At 43.1% G+C, this 19,839-nt stretch overlaps 1 protein-coding gene across 1 annotated transcript in view; it reads right to left on the bottom strand.

Annotated features, from left to right (window-relative positions):
- The window catches only part of ARHGAP31 (Rho GTPase activating protein 31), an 85,686-nt gene that overhangs the window by 28,015 nt on the left and 37,832 nt on the right, over positions 1 to 19,839 (bottom strand). Inside the window, exons 2-3 of the mRNA XM_053386075.1 lie at positions 2,345 to 2,447; positions 1,197 to 1,341 (exon numbers count right to left, since the gene is read on the bottom strand). Coding sequence (XP_053242050.1) covers positions 1,197 to 1,341; positions 2,345 to 2,447 — 248 coding nt within the window. The remainder of the gene's footprint in view (positions 1 to 1,196; positions 1,342 to 2,344; positions 2,448 to 19,839) is intronic.

The following is a 19,839-nucleotide window of genomic DNA, read 5'->3' as shown; positions in this document are numbered from 1 at the left end:
AAAAATGTGTGGAGCCCAATTTTTATTTCATTTTTAAATCTTTGCTATTGCATTGATCTTGTGACCATTATTGTATGGCCTTTATAATTAACTGAAATTGTTTTTAAAATATTCCTAAAAACAAATTGCAGGCAGTCCTTTATTAGGATTTCAGTGTGCTACTATATTCCAGTAGCCTCCAACTTCTTCACATCCAAGACCTATCGCTAGTCCAAAAACAGCTGGAGACCCAAGTATGGGAGACCCTGATCTAGTCTAACCTCCTGCAATGCGGGAATCTTTTGCCCAACATGGGGCTTGAACCCATGACTTTGAGATTAAGAGTCTTATACTCTGCAAACTGAGCTACGCTTCCTACTGAAGAATCCTGTCCAAAGAATCCTGGGAACTATGGTTTGTCAAGGGAGCCAGGAACCGCAGCACTATGAGGAATAAACCACAGTTCCCTGGATTCTTTGGGGGAAGTCATGTGCTTTAAATATGCTTTATGTATATGACACATGTGTAAAGTGATTTAACAATCAATTCCTCTTCCCAAGGAACTCTGGGAATTGTAATTCTGTGAGTGTGTTTGGGGTGCTTCTGACAACTGACAGCACCTTTAACAAGGCCACTTCCGCCTTAAGGAGGAGGTGGGGTTGCGGTTACTCACGACCCCTCCACATGCACAGGGGAGGGGGTGTGGACAGTTCCACGCGATTGGGGGGTTCCTGGCTGCGTCACTGCCCAGGCAACCAATCGGGTCACTCGGGAGGTGTGGCCTGCTCGGTTTAAGCAGGACGCAGGCGGGAGCTCTCCCCTTGTCATGCTTCCGGGATTCCCTGCAGACAGCCAGGAGTCAGATATAGTTAGTTAGCTCCAATGCCTAAGCCAATACCGCTCACAATCTGTAACCAATGAAGTTGTGGCTTTTTTTAACCCATTAACCTAATATACGGGTGTCAAGTGTCTTTATTCAACTTTGGGGGGGGGGTCGGGACCTTGCCACGCAAACTACAGCTCCCAGAATTCTTTGGAGAGGCCATGAATGTTTAAAGTGATATCATAGTGCTTTAACTGCATTGTGTGAACGTGGCCCTGGACTTCCAAAATGGCAGTACAGCCTATAGAAAAGCCCACAAGTGATAAAAGTTTGGTGTGGGCCAAAGAGTGGAAGAGGCCTGTCAGGAATGGAGACATAACAGAAAACATCTCACCGTGAATTTCTTGTAGAGCTCATACGTGAGGAGGGGATTCGGTAGCTCCCTGAAGTATAACTTGCAGAGTGAGCCCACACAGTGAATGTCCTGGAGGTAAACTTCCCTTGTCAGGTCTGGGCATTGATCTGATCCAAACTCTTGCCTGAAACAACAGAGATGGAGGAGGTACAGTGGGTTTAACGAGCAAGAGACGGAATCAATTTGCATCTTGATTTCTGCCCAGACAAAGGCTAAGAAAGGTGTACTGATTGGGCTGCAAAGATCTGATAATGTATTACCTCAGTGACGGGGAACCTGCTCAGCTCCAAGGATCACCATGGAAACCTATCATAACCTTGAGGGCTGTATGGATTCTGCATATGCTAGTTAGACATCATTTCCATGTTTTAACTGCCATTTGCATGAAGATTATCTACGAAAAGCCACCGCCGAGCCTGGTGGCCATAATTTTGCAATGGTCTTAGGGCTGGTTCACAGAAGGCCCAATTACACATGCTGTACACAAGTGCCTTTGCAGGAACAGCCCATTCAATTTGTGTTCTTTCTCTCCCCCCCCCCCGCCATTTTTATTTTAGGAATGGAGAGAGAAGAGACCTAGCTGAGTATATTCATAAGCAAGTCAGCACCGTCTGTCATCATCCATTCACCCCTTTTCTGCAGCAGGAAACTTGCAAGAGTGAGGGTTTAACCTGTAATGTACATATATAGGCCTTAGTTATACTATAAGGGGGAAAGGAGCGGGGCAGGATTTACTCCCATAACCTAATGCCTATAAAACACAGAAGTTATGAGGATAAACCTCAGGTAGATCTTCAAAAATAACGAAATGAGCTTTGGAGAAAGGAATGAGTTTTCTCAAAGCCTGTGCTCTATGATCCAGAGTCCATCTGCACAGGAGGGCTTCTCAAAAGGTTGGACACATTGGTAATCTGTATTGCAAATGCCCTGTAAAGTTCAAATGACTCTTGTTATAAACTCCTTTATCTTGAGCTTTAAGGCTGCTCTGGAGTTGGCTTGTCATAGTCAGGTTGCTATCTATCCACCGAAAGCCAGCCACCCTCAATCCAGGCATGTTCATATGCTGTTCTAACGCAATGGATGGTTAACACTGGGCCTTGCTCGCATTTGGTTCTTATTCACCTCACCTCAGTTTCTGGATGTTGGACGTCACTCCAGAAAGCCGGTAGATTCCGTCCACAATTCCGTGCGTCTCTATGAACTCTGCGCAGCTCTTCAGTACCGGGGGAACTAAAAAGAAAGAAAGAAAGAAAGAAAGAAAGAAAGAAAGAAAGAAAGGAAGGATTAAGCACAAAAGGGAGGTCTTTCCCTGGGGTCCTCAGCTTGAATTGCCTTTTATGCCATAATATGATCATTTACAAGGGATGCGGGTGGTGCTGTGGTCTAAACCACTGAGCCTCTTGGGCTTGCCGATCGGAAGGTCGGCAGTTCGAATCCCCGCAATGGGATGAGCTCCCGTTGCTTGGTCCCAGCTCCTGCCCACCTAGCAGTTTAAAAGCACATCAAAGTACAAGTAGATAAATAGGTACCACTCTGGCAGGAAGGTAAATGGCGTTTCCATGTGCTGCTCTTGTTTCGCCAGAAGCGGCTTAGTCATGCTGGCCACATGACCCGGAAGCTGTACGCCAGCTCCCTTGGCCAATAAAGCGAGATGAGCGCCGCAACCCCAGAGTCGTTCACGACTGGACCTAAGGTCAGGGGTCCCTTTACCTTTTATGATCATTTATAATGGCCAAAAGCTGATGAATAAAGAACATAAAGCTTTATTATTTGTTGCATTCGTATGCCACCTAAGAATATTGCAATCTCTGAGTGGCTTCCAATAAAGGGGGGGGTATTTATTTGCAGTATTTAGAGCCCACTCTTCATCAAATGTTTTCTTATTAAAGTAATAAAAATAAACCCAGAAAAAAAAATATACAAAACAACAAAATCATATAAGCAGGTCCAATAGACAACTAAACAATCATATCATGGGATAAACAAGCAAAACTATCCTGTAACAAAAATATTATTTCCTATTTAACCAAACACTGAGGTAAAAATGAAGAAAACATTCAATTTGAAACAGATTAACCAACTGAAGGTTCCAACAATATACTTCATTTACGGAAGCGTACTCATTCCCCTGTCTCTTAGACACTATTCCATACACACATACACATGGATTGAACCAACAGCCGTAAAAATCTAAGGAGATCTCCACACTTGCACCTGTCCAACATACATAAATATGAATTAATACCAAAATAAAAACTTGAAAACTTTGCAAAGGGGCTTATGTCTCCAGGCACTCATTACAAATTCCCTGTAAAATTAACCTGCAGTACAGTGGTACAGATGTCCACTCAGAAGTAATTTTGTTTGTGTTTATCAGGGCTTGCTACCAGGTGAAGCTGCACAGAATGGCAGCCTAGGCTTTGGTTTACAGTTGGCATTTGGGGAAACCATAGCTCTTGAGCCTTTAGCAGCTGTGTGGTAGGCAGAAATTCAACAGGCTAAGCCTTTTCTAAAAAGGAAATACAATTATGGGGAAAGCTTCACCCGTTCACATTTAGGCATTCTATTGCATGCCCGGCTGCTGGTTTATATTTGGATCCTCCACTCCATCTGCAAAAGAGGACACAAATTTGCTTATGTTACAAAGCCTATGCAAATTGTATGTGAGAGGGCCCAATCCACAAACAGTGCTGGCACCCTGGCTTTGGCACACAACTACAAATATTGGATCCAGCATGACGTGAAGTATGGATGGTGCAATATAGGTGCTCACATTGTTTCTTCTCGCATGTGGCTTATGCTGCCTGCATAAAATCTGCATTTTCCTACATCTGTGTCACAGGCAGGAAAGAAATGTGTTCAGGTTGTTCATTTGAGTCAAAGGTCTTGGGATATGCTGAATGAACATATCCCAAATGGAAGGGGGGGGAACCTCTAGGTGAAATCATTCTTAGATTATTTCCTGCCGGTAAACAATAATCTTGCAACTGTAGACCTTAGCTTCGTATTATTATTATTATTATTATTATTATTATTATTATTATTATTATTATCATCATTATTATTATCATTATTTCTTCTTATTTCAGGCTTCAATGAAACAAATGGAGTAGGTCAGCTCCATGGAAGATAAAACAGTTACAGATCAAGAGCTCAGAAATCCCGAAAAGTACATTTTATAAACTGACAGGATCTACATGCAACAGTTTTCTACTGTCCATAAACCTGTCATCCGAATAATGCGGCTATCAAGAAAGAAAAATAACAGTCACAAATCTGAAATCGTTGCAAATCACTTCTTTCCTTACAGGACTACTCGGTGAGAGCATAAATTCGCAGCAGGAAATGGGATTACACTGAATACTGAAACCTCTTTATTTTATCTTATGCAGAACACATATTCTCTTAAGAAGCAACTTGGGTCAACAATACCCTCAAGCACTGTAAATGAACCTCACACAAAACAGTTTAAGGAGGCTATTTTCATCCACTCTACAAACAGAACCAAGGTAAGAGCCAGGTGGAATATACAAATTGCTTCCTTGAGTTTTCTTTCAGATGCTTGTATTTCCCTCTTTTCCTGTTCAGTAAAAACCAGCCAGATTTCCTAACTTGGTCTCTGTGTTAGGAGGACACACTTAAATATGCCACAAACCCTGGTCTGGAGCCCTGAACTATCCTGCTCTTTCAGGTACAGTGGAGGAAAGTATCCTCTCACCAAGCTTAAAGTAAGATTCAACTGCCAGTCCTGTTGCCTTCTGTAAATGGAATGGGGAAAGGATATCATCTTGGCTTTTGCACCAAAATTGCAGGGACTAATCTTGGCATCAAGGGACGCAGGAGGTGCCTGGCACAAACTATAGATAACCCTGAGGTTACACTAGACCTCATTACGCAAGCAAGGGTACCATGGCCGCATTCACACCGTATATTTAAAATGCTATGATACCACTTAAAATGCAATGATACCTGTCAGGGACTGGGCAGAAGAGGAATGGTGGAGACTGCCTCCCCATCCTGACCCTACCAGGAAGGAGGAAGAGGAAGACAGTATAGATTTACAACAGGGGTTTGAGGGAGGTCACAGCTCAGAGGCAGATAAGGGGGAAAGTTGGGGATTCATGGGAGAGCAAAAGCAACCTCATGGCTAACACGTTGTCATTAGAAAATATTCCAGACCCTCCATCTGCCAGAACCCGGTGAGCCTTAAAAGTAGGAGAGCAAAGAGCCTGAAGACAGAGGGCACTTAGCAGCACCCATAAGAGAGATGATGAGATTGACGAATGAGGAAGCAGGAGAGACGGGGGGGGGTTGGAGATTCACTCAGGACAATGCCATTGTCCAAGAGGCTAGGTTCTATAGCTCTCTCTGTAAAGATTGAAATAAAAAAGGTCTGTAAGAAACTTTTCCTTGCCTTTATACTTTGCTGGGCAACCAGCCACTAACAGCATCCTGACAATACCACAAGTTATGGCTTGCCCCCAAAGAATGATCAGAGCTGTCGTTTGTTCATTTGTTGAGGGTGCTGAGAGTTGTTTAGGAGATCCCTGTTCTCAGAGAGCTACAATTTCTAAAGCTTTAACAATCAATCCTTTTTCCCAGGGAATCCTGAGAATTGTAGCTACACCTCCCAGAATGCTTTGGGGGAAGCCAGGACCGTTTAAAGTGGTATCATAGCACTTTAAATGCCTGATGTGAAGCATTCTGGAACCACAAGTTTGGGGTGGGTTAGAATGGTATCACACACAAAAACTGTATTCTCCTTTCCCCAATTCGACACTTTCCACATCGTGGTTGCTGCTCCCCTCCAACCTGACAAGAGAGATATTTGTTATTCTGGTGCCAATTTACTTTGCTTTCATCATCCTTTACCCATCTTCTTTCTAGTTTGCCACAGCCTTGACCTGCAATGCCAAATTTGGCATCCCAACTCTACACTTCCCACACCACTGCAGCCAACTCCCTCCCCTAACTCCACACACACCATTTCCTGCTCTCCCAGTCCTTGAACTCTACAGAAGACAGCCTATTTTGACAGACTATGCAGTGGTTTTGTGATGTCAAAAAAAAAAATTCCACCAGGGACTCGTTTTTGCTTCTGACCAAAAATTACAGTCCTGACCTCAAGTCCCTGGAGATGAAAGGGCTATGCATCAATTTCCTGCAGAGCCCAGCTCCTCAGTGCATTGATTGTACGAACGAAGAATACAAAAAATGTTCTCTTTCAGGAGAGCCCATATCCAGAAGTAGCTTTGCTCTCTGGCACATTAGGTAGTGCTAGCAGGAGGTGGGGTTAAGATGGTAATCACTACATGGTAGATCCTGAGATAATTTATTTCTGATTAGTCTGCAGAGGTCCTGTGCGGAGAGAAAACGAAACTCAGATCCATTTGCAGCAAGATACACACATGATACGTGTGGAAATGTAAATGGAAAATTCTTGAACTTTGAATAAGAACTTTTCAGTTGTTTCTTTGGGGGGGGGGGGAGAGAAGAAGGAGGAAAGCATATGTAGGCAGCGGGGAGGAAAAGGGATGGAGCTGGATGTCCCAATCTTCTCATGTCTATAATTGAAACCATATTCAAGGCTTGGAAGTTGGAAGAGGCAGCTGGTGTCACACAGTTTCTGCTAGTTGTGCCAGGCAGCCAAAATGTCCTCATTTTACAACTACAATAGAAACCAGATGTAGAAGAAAGGGAAAGTGTGGACCCCCGGCATCAGCTGGGAGGGGGGGAAATGAGTTGCAATGAAAACATTTCTTTCTTTTATTAAAAAAATAAAATCAAAAAGCTGACCAAGTGTCATAGAAACACTCCCACAATCTAGGGTATTGTGTGATAACACATGTATCATAAACATGTCCTGTTAAACCCAAACATTTCCCACTCTTGTCAGTCTTCTTCCCATCTCCTTTGTGGTATGGGTGCATTTAATATTCCACAGTCCCCTGCTTAACAATGTTAGATAGCATTTTTCACTTGTTTCCCTCCTATATCCAAAAAATAAAAGCACTTTCTGTAAGCTGCTCAAATCTGTTTTGAATTGCCAGTTTCTAGAAGCTTGGAGTGCAGGGATGTAAGGAGGCCGCAATTTCTGCTCTGGACTCCATTCATCACCATCGGTGCTGCTTCCCTTCAGCTGCAGTTTGGTTCTTGCCAAATACTACATTATTCCTCTTGCTGTCTGCTATTTAATGTAAGTCATAGAACAATAGAATACTGGAGGTGATACCAAAGTTCATTTAGTCCAACCCCTGCAATGTAGGCATAATAATAATAACAATAATTTTATTATTTATACTCTGCCCATCTGGCTGGATTGCACAGCTCAGTGTGAAGGAAATGTCAAAACAATGTTTAAAAAAGTAATTTATTACATGTCATTTGTGGACTCAGAAACAACAACAATGATGATGATGCTGTGAATGGATACTGATTGTATTTGCTTGACCAATTTCTATCCTGACCGTAGGCACACACACACAGAGAGAGAGAGAGAGAGAGAGAGAGAGAGAGAGAGAGAGAGAAACGCACAAACTGCAGCAATTTCCCCTTACTTCCTTTTCAGTTTTCATCAGACTTCTCTGACATTCCTATTTGAGTATGCATTTGATTAGGCCCTGGCTGGGCAGCTGAGCAAAATATTAAGCATATAAACTATGAGCAAAATATTAAGCATCTGAATGATCTCATTAGGATCCAGGTTTCTTACATTTAATGTTAAGCAATTCCAGCAAAGCATGGAAAGAAGAGCCGCTCTTGTTGCAGACTTTTCAGGGTGCGAACAGCACCCTGGAACGGATTGTGTCTGCAACTAGATGTACCACTGTATGTATAAATCAGCTTTTAGTTTCAGAAGTTTCTAGTCTTCATGTCTCCCATGTGGTGTGGTGGTTAAGAGCGCTAGACTCGTAATCTGGTGAACCGGGTTCGCGTCTCCACTCCTCCACATGCAGCTGCTGGGTGACCTTGGGCCCTTCACACTTCTTTGAAGTCTCTCAGCCTCACTCACCTCACAGAGTGTTTGTTGTGGGGGAGGAAGGGAAAGGAGAATGTTAGCCGCTTTGAGACTCCTTCGGGTAGTGATAAAGTGGGATATCAAATCCAAACTCTTCTTCTTCATCATCATCTGCAATATTGCACCCACTTTAACATTTCAAATTATATTATAATGTGCTCTGAGTCAATGTGGCTTTTGTGCAAAAAAAACCTTTCATTGGTTATGAAGTATACCTCCACTTACTACTACCATTGGTGTGCCATCTTTCAGTAACAAGCCCTGCTCGAGAAATCAGGCCTACGTCCTTGTAGCTCGCTCAACCAAAATCCCAAATCTAAACACACACGCCCACACTTACAGTAGGACATAAATCAAACCTTTATTGCCTATTGATGATAACCTTGGGACGAGAACCTTGTAGTAGAAACTAGGAAGCAGGCGTCCAAACAAAATGTTATCTCCACATTTTCTTATGCACTTTACTGCACCATGGTGATATACATCCATTTTACTACACATGTAGCAACTTCCTTGTTATAGCTTTTCCCCCCCTTTCTTTTAGAAGAAAACAGGAATTTGTTGCAAGCAATAAATATTGCATGAACTAGAGCTGAAAATTTCACATATTTACTTCCTAATTTGGAGGTCCTTGGACAGTTTAACCGAGAATTGTCATGAAAATTTACCTTTGGTCTTACACTAAGACAGCACACCCCTCAGTGTGTAATGCATTTAAAAAGTGCAAATTCTATAATGAGGCAAATCAGGTCTATTGTGTGAAGCAGGGAACTGGTGACCTATAAACCACTATGCCTTTTTGCACAAGAACAAATTATTTGGAAAGGCCTTCAGAGTTGCCCCATAAAAGGTATGCCTGTTTATGGTGAATGTTTACCTATTGTAGATTCACACACACTTGGGAGGAAGATACATAGCAAAGGTCCTTATGGGGCAGATGAGAGACTACTAAGGACTGGATGTGTCCCGTTTTCCTTTTAGACAGACCCACTGAGATCAGAGGATGAGACATGTCAACAGAACAGTGCGAGCGGATGTCTGCTCCACAGTGCTGTATGTAGACAAAGGCCTTCATTCTCCACAGCTGTCAAACCAACACCTTTCACCAGCACTGCATTTAGTTTCTAAAAGAAAGGGGGGTAACATGGACCAACCCTCCTCTGCCAATGTTTACTTTGGCTAGGGTGGCTGGGCTGCTGGAAGTCCCAGGCACCTGTGTTTGAACAGGGAGATAGCTAACCAACATCAAACGGATTTAAAAATGAATCTCCCTTTTAAAACTTCCATGCTCACTTCCACTCTGGCTGCCCTGCGCTCTGCTTGGAAGAGGAACAGACAGGACGACACTGCTGTGATCCTGGACTATCTATGTAGCAGGTACTATTGCATCAGTCGCCTGTACTTTCCCACTTCATTTTGTTGGACAAGTTGCTACAACACCATGAAGCTTTCTGTAAAGGAAATTGAGCCGTTTATCCCAATACTTAGATGGCAAGTGTTAGAATTCCTGCTGCTCCACCAGCAAAGTTCTTTTAAAGCACAAGTCTAATAATGACCAGCAGACATGTTCAAGTACTTTATTAGCTCTCAGAGCTTGCCCTAGCAATAGGGAAGAAATTCAATGCTGTTCAAATCCAAAGGCAAATCTACCTAATCTGCAATTTCCAAAACAATCAGAGGACCCAGAGGTAGCCATTCTTCAAAATTTGCACATCTCCCAATTTTTCCATGCTTTTCTCCAAGCAAGCAATGGATACAAAAATGCATGTACGGGGGGAAAGGGCATACATTCGTGAAAAGGGGAAATGGCTTTGCACAAATGTGGGGCTGGACAAAATTGCATATGAGCATGTATATATGAGGAGAATTTCATATCAAAATGCTGGCGAATTTTCATGAAGACTTTTTTTTAAAAAAGCAATGTGATGTGCAAATGTGGAGAACTAAAGATTGGAAAAATGTGAGACCATGTTTGACAGATTTACTAATCTCTTTCTTGACCGGAAGATTCAGGGGTTTAACCTACTTCTCAGAATCTCCAACAGAAAGGTCACAGGGGCAGCCATGTCTTCCCCATCAACTCCCTCTGGGAACGATGGCATGTCATCAAGTCCTCTTGTTCCCAGAGGCACGTGCTATAACTTCGTTTTGAACGTGTGTGGTGGTGGTGGCAGCACCAGCTAGGCACTTGTAGGCCACTGCAGTTGCTTTTGAAGGGAACCAGGAAGACAGAGTTGGAGAAGGATCCCTCAGGTCACTTTGCAACCCATTAATGAATTGTGCACATTTCTCCTGTTAATCTGTATGCAAAGAAGGTAAATCTGCTTTTAGCCCTGTCCCATCCTGAACCAGGATGTGCTGGATTTTGCTCCTGGTGACATCCTACTGGGCTTCATGGGCGTTTAGTGTCAAATCGCTCGTTGTTGTTGTTATTCCGGCTGTATTTTTATTTGCCCTGGTGTTTCTAGTGTTTTATGTAGACACTCTACATTTTAAATTGACACTTGCTCTGAAATTATTCACAACGAAGAGTGTGGTTGAGGCACTTTTCGTAAACGAATAATAAATATATAAATCAGCAGAAAATTCTACCACGAAAGTGCAGCCCCAGGCACGATTCCAAGGGGTTTCAGCTCCATCAAGCTCAGTGGGGCTTACTTTACTTGCTGATGACTGTGCTACACATTAGCCTGGATGCTACATTTTGGGTCATCACATCACACTCACACTGGGGTGCATCTGGGGCACATTTCAGATATATTAGAATCAGAATTGGCAGGCTATGAAGCAGGCCTTAAGGAAATGTGCTGGGGAGAGCTCTATGGACGCTCGCCCCAAAATGTCTGCTTCTGTCCTAATTGATTCCTTTGCCTAAGTTCAGCCCCTGCTTACATCACCTGTTTGTGTCAAGAACTCTTAACAAACCGCTTCCACTTTTTCTCATTGCATGTACATTGCTTCCTTTCGGTTAAGTCGCCATAGTGACCCATCGTTGCTGTACCTCCCTCCCACCAGATCTCCCACACGCATTATCCCATTGATCTACATCATTATAGAACTTAGGAAGGTTTGCTCTTTTAAAATTTCAGAATGATACTTGACGAGTTCATTTTAAACTTCCAAGGCTCTCACAGAAAGAAGGAGCAAAAAATGGAAGTGCACACACAAAGCAGCAAAAGTGAACAGGGGAAATTATAGTTCCGGAAATTTAAGGAAAGCAGGATTTTCCCATTCAATTACATGCATAGCTAGACCTCTAAATATACCATTCTGAAACATATCTATACTAAAACTTTCACTAGAGTATTTGAATACCTAATACTTGGAAGTATGGAGCCCAGCTTTTCTCCCACTGAAATCCCTGCTTTCCCCTGGATTTGTTCCTTGTTTTGTTTTCCATTTCGCAGACCGCAGGCACAAAATCTATCATAAGGGAAAACAAGGCCTTTTCTCTCTCTGCTATCTCTGCTCCATGTCAGACCAGGTAGCGCTTATCATTTCCTCTCTACCACACACAGCAGCGTATATTCATTTCCTGCTAGCTAGCTCTAAATTACTGGCAGACATTGTTTCAGAGAGCTCTCTCTCTTTAAAGCAGCAGTAGTTGGGCTGCCCAGGGCTTCCTGTTGATGTCAGGTCCCACTTCCTCTTAAAGCAATGGAACTTCCTGTTAGCATATGTAACCTTTTCCATGAGAGCCATTTGCCTGCAGAGGAGATAAATAAATAATAAAAGAAAATAGTGGAAATAGTAGGTAGGTTTGACTTGCCTTACATTTTCACAGGAAATTGATGGCTCCCCCCTGTTAAGGGAAAATGATAATATATCCAGAACAGAACAGCTATATCTCTGTGATACCCGTGCTTACGAGTGATTTCCTGTGATGCAGAGTCTACATCAAAGACTGGTTATAGTCATTGATTTCTCACTATTACAGAATGCAGGAATTACAGAGTTGCCAGTCAAAGGGTTAGTGTTACTTGTATGTAAATGTTTTTTTTACTAGCATGACTAATTCTCTAGTGATTCACAATTAGCCCTTGTTTTTCAAAAGCCAAGCCATAGGCCCCCTACTTTTGAATATTTTGATATCTCTGTGGTAGTTTTTGTTATGTGAATGGTGCAACAGACACCTGGGAGGGTTACCAATTGGGAACTGCTGTTATAGAGTATTGGCAGGGAATCTGTGCCCCCCCCAGTTGCTGTTGGGTTACAGTTCCCATCACTCCTGATCATTGGTCATACTGACTAAGGGCTGATGGGAGTTGGAGTCCACGCATATCTGGAAGGCCATAGGTTATCTGACCATTCTAGAGGCTGCCAGTTAATTCTGTGGCTTTAAAAGTACATGCACAGTTCTTCAGGGAGCAAGGCCACAAATTGCCATGCTATTAGTGTCCATGTTGCCACGTTGAAAAGGGTGTAGAATAACGTTCACCTACACATTTTTGCATCTGCAATAGCAATATTTCAGAAATCTCAAAGCATGCAAAATGTGATTCTATGGCTTTACACTTTTGGAACAATTCAGGATTCTCCATTTTTTGCACAGAAGTGGGAAAAGTGGGATGAGTGTATATACACACCATTTTCAAAGTGCTTTGAACCCTTTGAAAAAACTAAGGTCTGCCGCAACCCCAACATGCAACTGCGAATTTAGTTGGTAAAACACCAGAAGAATCCAAAGTCATTACAGAAGCACATATCCAGCATCTAGGTCCCATCAGAATAAAGAGATGGCTTTAAGCTGTTAAAACAATTGACGTGACCTGTTCAAGCAAGCAGGCCCAACAGAAATTCCAAATGACTAATGGTCTATCCCAGCCTGGGGAAAGCGAGAGTATGCAATTACTGGTGATAGGGCTACTGCTGATTTCATGAACAAAAGCGGACAAGGAAATCAATCATGAAGTGCAAGGTAAATTGAGAGAGGCAATTGGGATGCCAAGTGTGGATGCAAACGATACATCAATCTTCACACTAACTGAATTAGAAGTGGTTCTGAAGGCTTCTAAGGCTGAAAAGGCACAAGCACTTGATAAAACCCATTGCAAGTTTCTTCATCATCTTCGGCCCCATGTCAAAATGCACCACATTTCTTTAGCTTCCCTAACAGGTGCTTGAAGTACTGTATTACTCCTGATATATGGTAGAAAGGTAAAATTGACTGCAGTACTCCAACCTGGCTAGACTTTAAATGACGCACAAAGTTATTATCCAGTTGTTCTATTACAACGGTTGAAAACTTAAGAGCAGAAGCATTTTCAGAGCTTGCCACACATCTCCACCAACATCTAATTTCCCCCTTACTTTGGTGAGGCTTGGGACACCAGGCATCTAAGCCAGAGGACCTGAAGCTATTTTTATTTATTAATTCTACATACATACACCTAAATCCCACCTCTCCTCCAAGCAACTCAAGGTGGCGTACATAGTTCTCCTCACCCCCTTTTTATCCTCAAAACAAGCCTATCTATCATCTAAGCCAGTGTTTCCCAAACTTGGGTCTCCAGCTGTTTTTGGACTACAATCCCTGACTGCTGGTCTTGCTAGCTAGAGATGATGGGAGTTATAGTCCAAAAACAGTTGGCGATCCAAGTTTGGGAAATACTGAATTCTAAAGCTCCTACGGTTATTATAAGCAGGTCCTTAAAAAGATTGATACCAACATGGAAGAGTCACCTATTATTTCACCTATTACTGATGTTCAGGCTGTGAGTGCTGTATCTTATCTATCCAACATGGCACCACCCAGTAGGGTTGGGGGAGAGATGTGAATCAGTTTGCATTTGCAGGCAAATCTACCTCATTTGCACTTTTCAAAAGAATATGAGAACCGAAACATGGCATCCTTTGAAATTTGCACTTCTCTGAATTTTGCAGAGCAGTTCTCCAGCCAAGTGACATGTACAAAAATGCACGCATTGGGGTTAAACTGTGCATAGATTGCATATATCTGTGAAAGTAATATATGGAAATGCAATATTTCGCTTTGTGAAAATTGCATATTAGGCGAAGTTGCATAGGAACATACGCATATTAGGAGAATCTGTACAAGAATGCTGATGAATCATAGAAGAGTTGGAAGGGACCCTGAGGATCATGCAGTCCAACCCACTGCAATGCAGGAGTGTACAGACATCCCATACAGGGACTGAACCTGCAACCTTGGCATTATCAGCACCATGCTCTAACCAACTCAGCTGTCCAGGCTCCTGGTGAACACTTTTTGCTTTAAAAAATGCAAAATGATGTGGAAATACGGAGAACTGAACTAAAGACTGGAAAAATGAGAAACTGAGCAAAACAGAAATAGACAGATTCATCCATCACTGCCCGCTATCCACAAGAGGCTGGGATCAGCAGACTTGGGGGAGCCCCAAGGTTTGCAGATGTATGGCACATCTTTAGAGAGGGAAACCTAAGTGGAGAGGGAACCTCAAAAACTGCCAGTGGTGACTGAGCATGCTTAGTAGCCCTGGAATGCTGGATGACTGTTAGAAGAGAAAATGTGGAGGAGGAACTCAAAGAAACCTGAAGAACAGTTCCCCATGATGCTGCGGGTTCTATTGTTTTTTTTCCATTCCTCAAACCAGACACTGTAAAACAAAGACATGTCTGGTGCCAAACTTCAATAGGTCCTTGGCATGGTGCTGCAGATGCCTCTCTAGACCTCTGGTCCTCTGCTATGGCTTGTCACACACTTCTTTGAGATGTATTTATCTGGTTGGCAGCTGTGATGACGTTGTTTGAATGGGAGCCAGGCCTTTGCTTTGATCTGTTGTGAGCTGTCATCATCTTAGATTGCCCAAACTGCTGTGCTTGGGGCTGGGCATAACATTTTGGGCGACCTAAGAAGGAACTGCCTACAGCAGAGCCCACCAGCAGCTCAGTTCCCATCCAAAAGCTCTGTGGTTGCCTGTCCAACAGGATAAGGTGAGTGACTGCAACCCTCAAGATCCCCAGGTAGCACTGCTGCTTGCTGCCACTGCCAGTCACTCAGCTGCTATGCCTGGAAGTGAGGGTAGTGGTGCTTTTGGATGGGAGGAAACAAAGCCACCACTCAGCTCTGATGGGTGAATGGCTGGTGATAGCAAGCAGCAGCACATGGTATGGTCCCAATGGCCTTTGCAATGCCAGGTGGGGGTCCACAGTGTTTGGGTGAGTGGGGCTGGACTTGACTGCTCAACCACCCCAGGGCCTCACCTGATGTCTCCTTCCAAGTCCCAGGAACATCAACATGTACCCAATCATGCCAACTTTTGATGCCAAGGCTGAAGACAGACTTCAGCAAGAGAGAGATCTACTATGTCAATAAATCTATGTACAATAGGCAGGACTTATGCGCCAACACTACAAAAAAAACAACTAGAGATAAACAACAGGGAATGGAATCACCTTCATTGCTTTTCAGCTTCTAGGGGCTTTTAAGCTTCTTGTTGGTTGCTATTAGAAACAGAATGCTGAACTCAATGAACTGTATATGCTCCAGTAAAGCAACTCTTAATTTTTGCCAGGCTGCCAACTCAGGAACCTTTTAAACTATGACATTACAAGCGCTGATTTGCCCTTCTTGGCAGGAGATGCATTACTATGCTTATCAAGCAAAACTGTAAGACAGAAAGCCCACTAGATGCTGTGCAAAGGGTTTATGAGTTTCTAACTCTACCAATCTGCTAGTAAATTGCTCTAACAGACCCGGCATTTGACAACGATGGATTTACATTGGCTCACAGAGCTGGATCATTATTTTATGTAACAACCATATTCTCCATCCAGCTTTCCAACCACACCTAATCATAGAATTGTAAAGTTGGAAGGGACCACAAGTACCATCTAGTCCAACCCCGTTCAGCGCAGGAATCTTTTGCCCAGTGTGGGCTCAAACTCACAACCCTGAGATTAAGAGTCTCATGTTCAACCAACTGAACTATCCCTCATCATGAAAGCAATATGATAAAAGTATATGAAACATATATAATTGCTTGGTTCATACACAACAGGAAATGATGGCTTCCCACTATGAGAACAGCCATGGTGAGGCTTCAGGCTTGCTGGCTCCTCTCTTCTTTCATGAAGCAGACAAGCTTCTGGTTTCAAACTATCCACAGTTTCCCACAACATCTGAGCTTGAAGAACTGTGGATTGTTTAAACAATGGTTTCATAACAAGCTAAGATCTGAAACCATGGTTTCATGTTGACTTGTTCTCAAGAGAACTAGGTAAAGGTAAAAGACCCCTGGATGGTTAAGTCCAGTCAAAGGCAACTATGGGGTACGGCATGCATCTCACTTCAGGCTGAGGGAGCCGGCTTTTGTCCACAGACAGCTTTCTGGGTCATGTGGCTAGCATGACTAAATTGCTTCTGGCACAACAAAACACTGTGACAGAAGCCAGAGTGCACAGAAATGCTGTTTACCTTCCCGCCACAGCAGTACATATTTATCTACTTGCACTGGTATGCTTTTGAACTGTTTCTGAACCATAGTTTTAAACTATGGTTAGTTTAAACTGAAAGCAAAAGCTTTCAACCTTCTTGTAGAATTGGGAGGCAGGGGATAATCCTGCCATTGCTCATTCATCTCAGAAAGCCAAGGTTTCTCATAACATCTAGGCAGAATCAATGTCTCATTGCTTCTAGTAGGTACCAACGACAGTACTACAAAGCTAAAAGAGGATCTCTCTCTCTCATATAACTTTTGAAAACTTTTATTTCCATTATGCATGAAGCTATGGCAAAATTTCATTTGCCAGGGTTACCACTGGCCAGATCAAAATTCTTTACTGGAAAAATCGCATTCATAGGCAGCCAGCTACCCATCCCATCCCTTGTCTTGCTTTTCATTATTTTGAAATTGGCACCTCCAATTATTATTTTTTAAAATTCAGGATGACTATAAAATCTTACTGATATATAGATATAGAAATTATAAATGCTGGAAAAACAAAAATAATTTATAACTATTTTGAGGAGAATTTTTAAAAGAAGCTAAATTTGTCTGCTCTCTAACATGATGCCAACTACTGTAAACACTCGTCGGCGCTCGTCATAGCTCTGGTAAGGAGCACATCATGTCGATCTTTAGCACAGACAATAACATAGTCTAAGAGGTGCCAGTGGTTTGACCGAGGATGCCTCCATAAAGTTTTAAATTTATTTTTCTGTTGAAAGAGTGTGTTGGTAATAACAAGGTTGTGCGCTGCACATATCGTCAAAAGTAAGATTCCGTTCTGGTTGCTGTTGCCAATTCCTTCTTTCCCAATAGTCCCAGGTCACAGACCAAAATCTCGCTCAACTTTTGCATTAAAATCACCCAGGAGGATAATTTTATCTTCCTTAGGCATCTCTGATAGGACGGTATCCAGCTGAGAGTAAAATTTTCCTTTAATGTCTACATACCTCAACACAGGCTTCAAGGAAGGAAACCAAGGCGCAAAATGAACACTCAAGCCCTTCAAGATCCCATTAGGTGGGTTTGCTTCCAAACGACTCTTAAGGACCATCTGCTTTCAGAATTCCCTGATAACATCGAGGAACACTGGACCAAGCTAAAAACATCCTGTAATGGTTATAGGGGTTGCTCGTGCGTAAGTTGCCACCACTCCTGGCTAGGTTGCCTGGTTAAACCTTTTCTGTCTGGACAGCCCTTCACTTTGTGGCTGCTTCAGTCGCTAGCAGAATCCGTCAGTGGGCGTTTCTTGAACCTCTTCCAGCATAGAAGTTCTTTGACGCCAAGTCTCCGCCTACTCTCCCTGCGCGGAAGTCTTCTGCGCAGGGTGGGTGTGGGCAGCGGAGGACCCGTGCTCTCCCCGCTGGTCTCCGGCGAGGAGTCCTGGAGCCCTCTCACTGATTCCCCCATCTGCCCCCCTTTCTCCCTGGTGTCACGCTGATTTCCTTCCCCAGCCGATGAGCTGCCTCTCTCCCTGCTGGGCCCTTCTCCAGCATCGCTTGGGAGCCTTGCCTCCGCCTCTAGCTCCGATGGCAGTTCCCTGACACATCCATTATTGCAGCCTGTGAACAAACTATTGGATACCAAACCAAGAAACACCAGGACTGGTTTGATGAGAATGACAGTGAGATTGAACGCATGAGTGACAAGAAAAGGAAGGCCTTTTAGATCTGGCAAAGAGATAGAAATTGTGCCACTAAGAAAAAACCTATGCCAACGCTAAGGCAAGGTTCAAAGAAGAACCAGAGAACTAAAAAACACCTGGTGGATTTAAAAAGCTCAAGAGTTTCTTTAAAGCCACAAAGACCATCTATGGGCCAATAAATCATGGCATATGTCCGCTACGCTCAGCAGATGGTACCACACTTCTAAAAGATAAAGAAGCTATTGCACTGCACTGGAAAGAACACTACCAACATCTCCTTAGCCACAACTCCCCCTTAACTGCTGAGGTCCTCTCACAAATTCTGCAAAATCAAGTTAGAGATGAGCTTGCAGTATCTCCAAATCTGGGAGAGTTGTGTACAGCTATTAACCAAATGAAAAACAACAAAGCCAGTGGCCCTGATGGGATACCTGCCGAAATCTTCAAAGTGGGTGGAATTGAACTTACACAACAACTTCACAAGCTCAGCAAAAAAATCTGGGAAAGAGAAGCGATCCCAGCAGACTTTAGGGATGCCAAAATTATCAATCTCTTTTTAAAAGGTGACAGAACTGATTACGGAAACTATCGAGGCATCTCTTTATTAGCTGCAGCGGGCAAAATTCTTGCAAGAATCTTAGCAAACCGTCTCTTAACAATATCCGAGGTGACCCTTCCTTAATCCCAAAATGGTTTTCGGCTTTCTAGGGGGATAGTGGACATTATTTTCACAGCTCGACAGCTTCAGGAAAAATGCAGAGAGCAAAACCAACCTCTGTATATGGTGTTTATCAACATGACTAAGGCTTTTGACACTGTAAATCGTAATGCCCTGTGGACTGTCCTTCTGAAAATTGGCTGCCCAAATAAATTTTTAAACATCATTCGGCTCCTCCATGATAATATGACAGCAACAATCACAGATAACAATGGCTCTCAAACTGAACCATTCACAGTGGGATCAGGTGTTAAACAGGGTTGTTATTGCCCCAACTCTATTCATTATTTTCATTGCCATGATCCTACACTTTGTTGAAGGGAAACTACCCACTGGGGTAGAAATCATATATCGAACAGATGGAAGCTCTTCAATCTGAGCAGGCTGAAAGCAAAGAGGAAGGTTACCGTAACTTCCGTCATAGAGCTTCAGTATGCTGATGACAACGTAGTGTGTGCACACTCAGAGATGACTTCAAAACATCCTAAATATCTTTGCAGAAGCTTACGAAAAGGTTGGCCTGTTGCTCAACATCCAAAAAAACAAAGTGCTGCACCAACAAGTACAAAAGAACCCCTCTGCAGTGCCACAAATCCAACTCATAATGTTGGAAAATGTTGATCACTTCTCCTACCTAGGCAGTTATCTTTCCACAAGGGTCAATATTGATGCTGAAATCCAGTATCGCCTGAGTTCTGTGAGTGTGGCTTTCTCCCGATTGAAGTGCAGGGTGTTTGAGGACTGGGACATTCGCAGGGAAACCAAAATGCTTGTTTACAAAGCTATTGTAC

This window comes from Podarcis raffonei, chromosome 4 (assembly GCF_027172205.1).
Source record: "Podarcis raffonei isolate rPodRaf1 chromosome 4, rPodRaf1.pri, whole genome shotgun sequence".
NCBI classification, from domain to species: Eukaryota; Metazoa; Chordata; class Lepidosauria; order Squamata; family Lacertidae; genus Podarcis; species Podarcis raffonei.
Note: the sequence above shows the minus strand (reverse complement) of the source record. Positions and strands in the feature narration are given on the sequence as shown.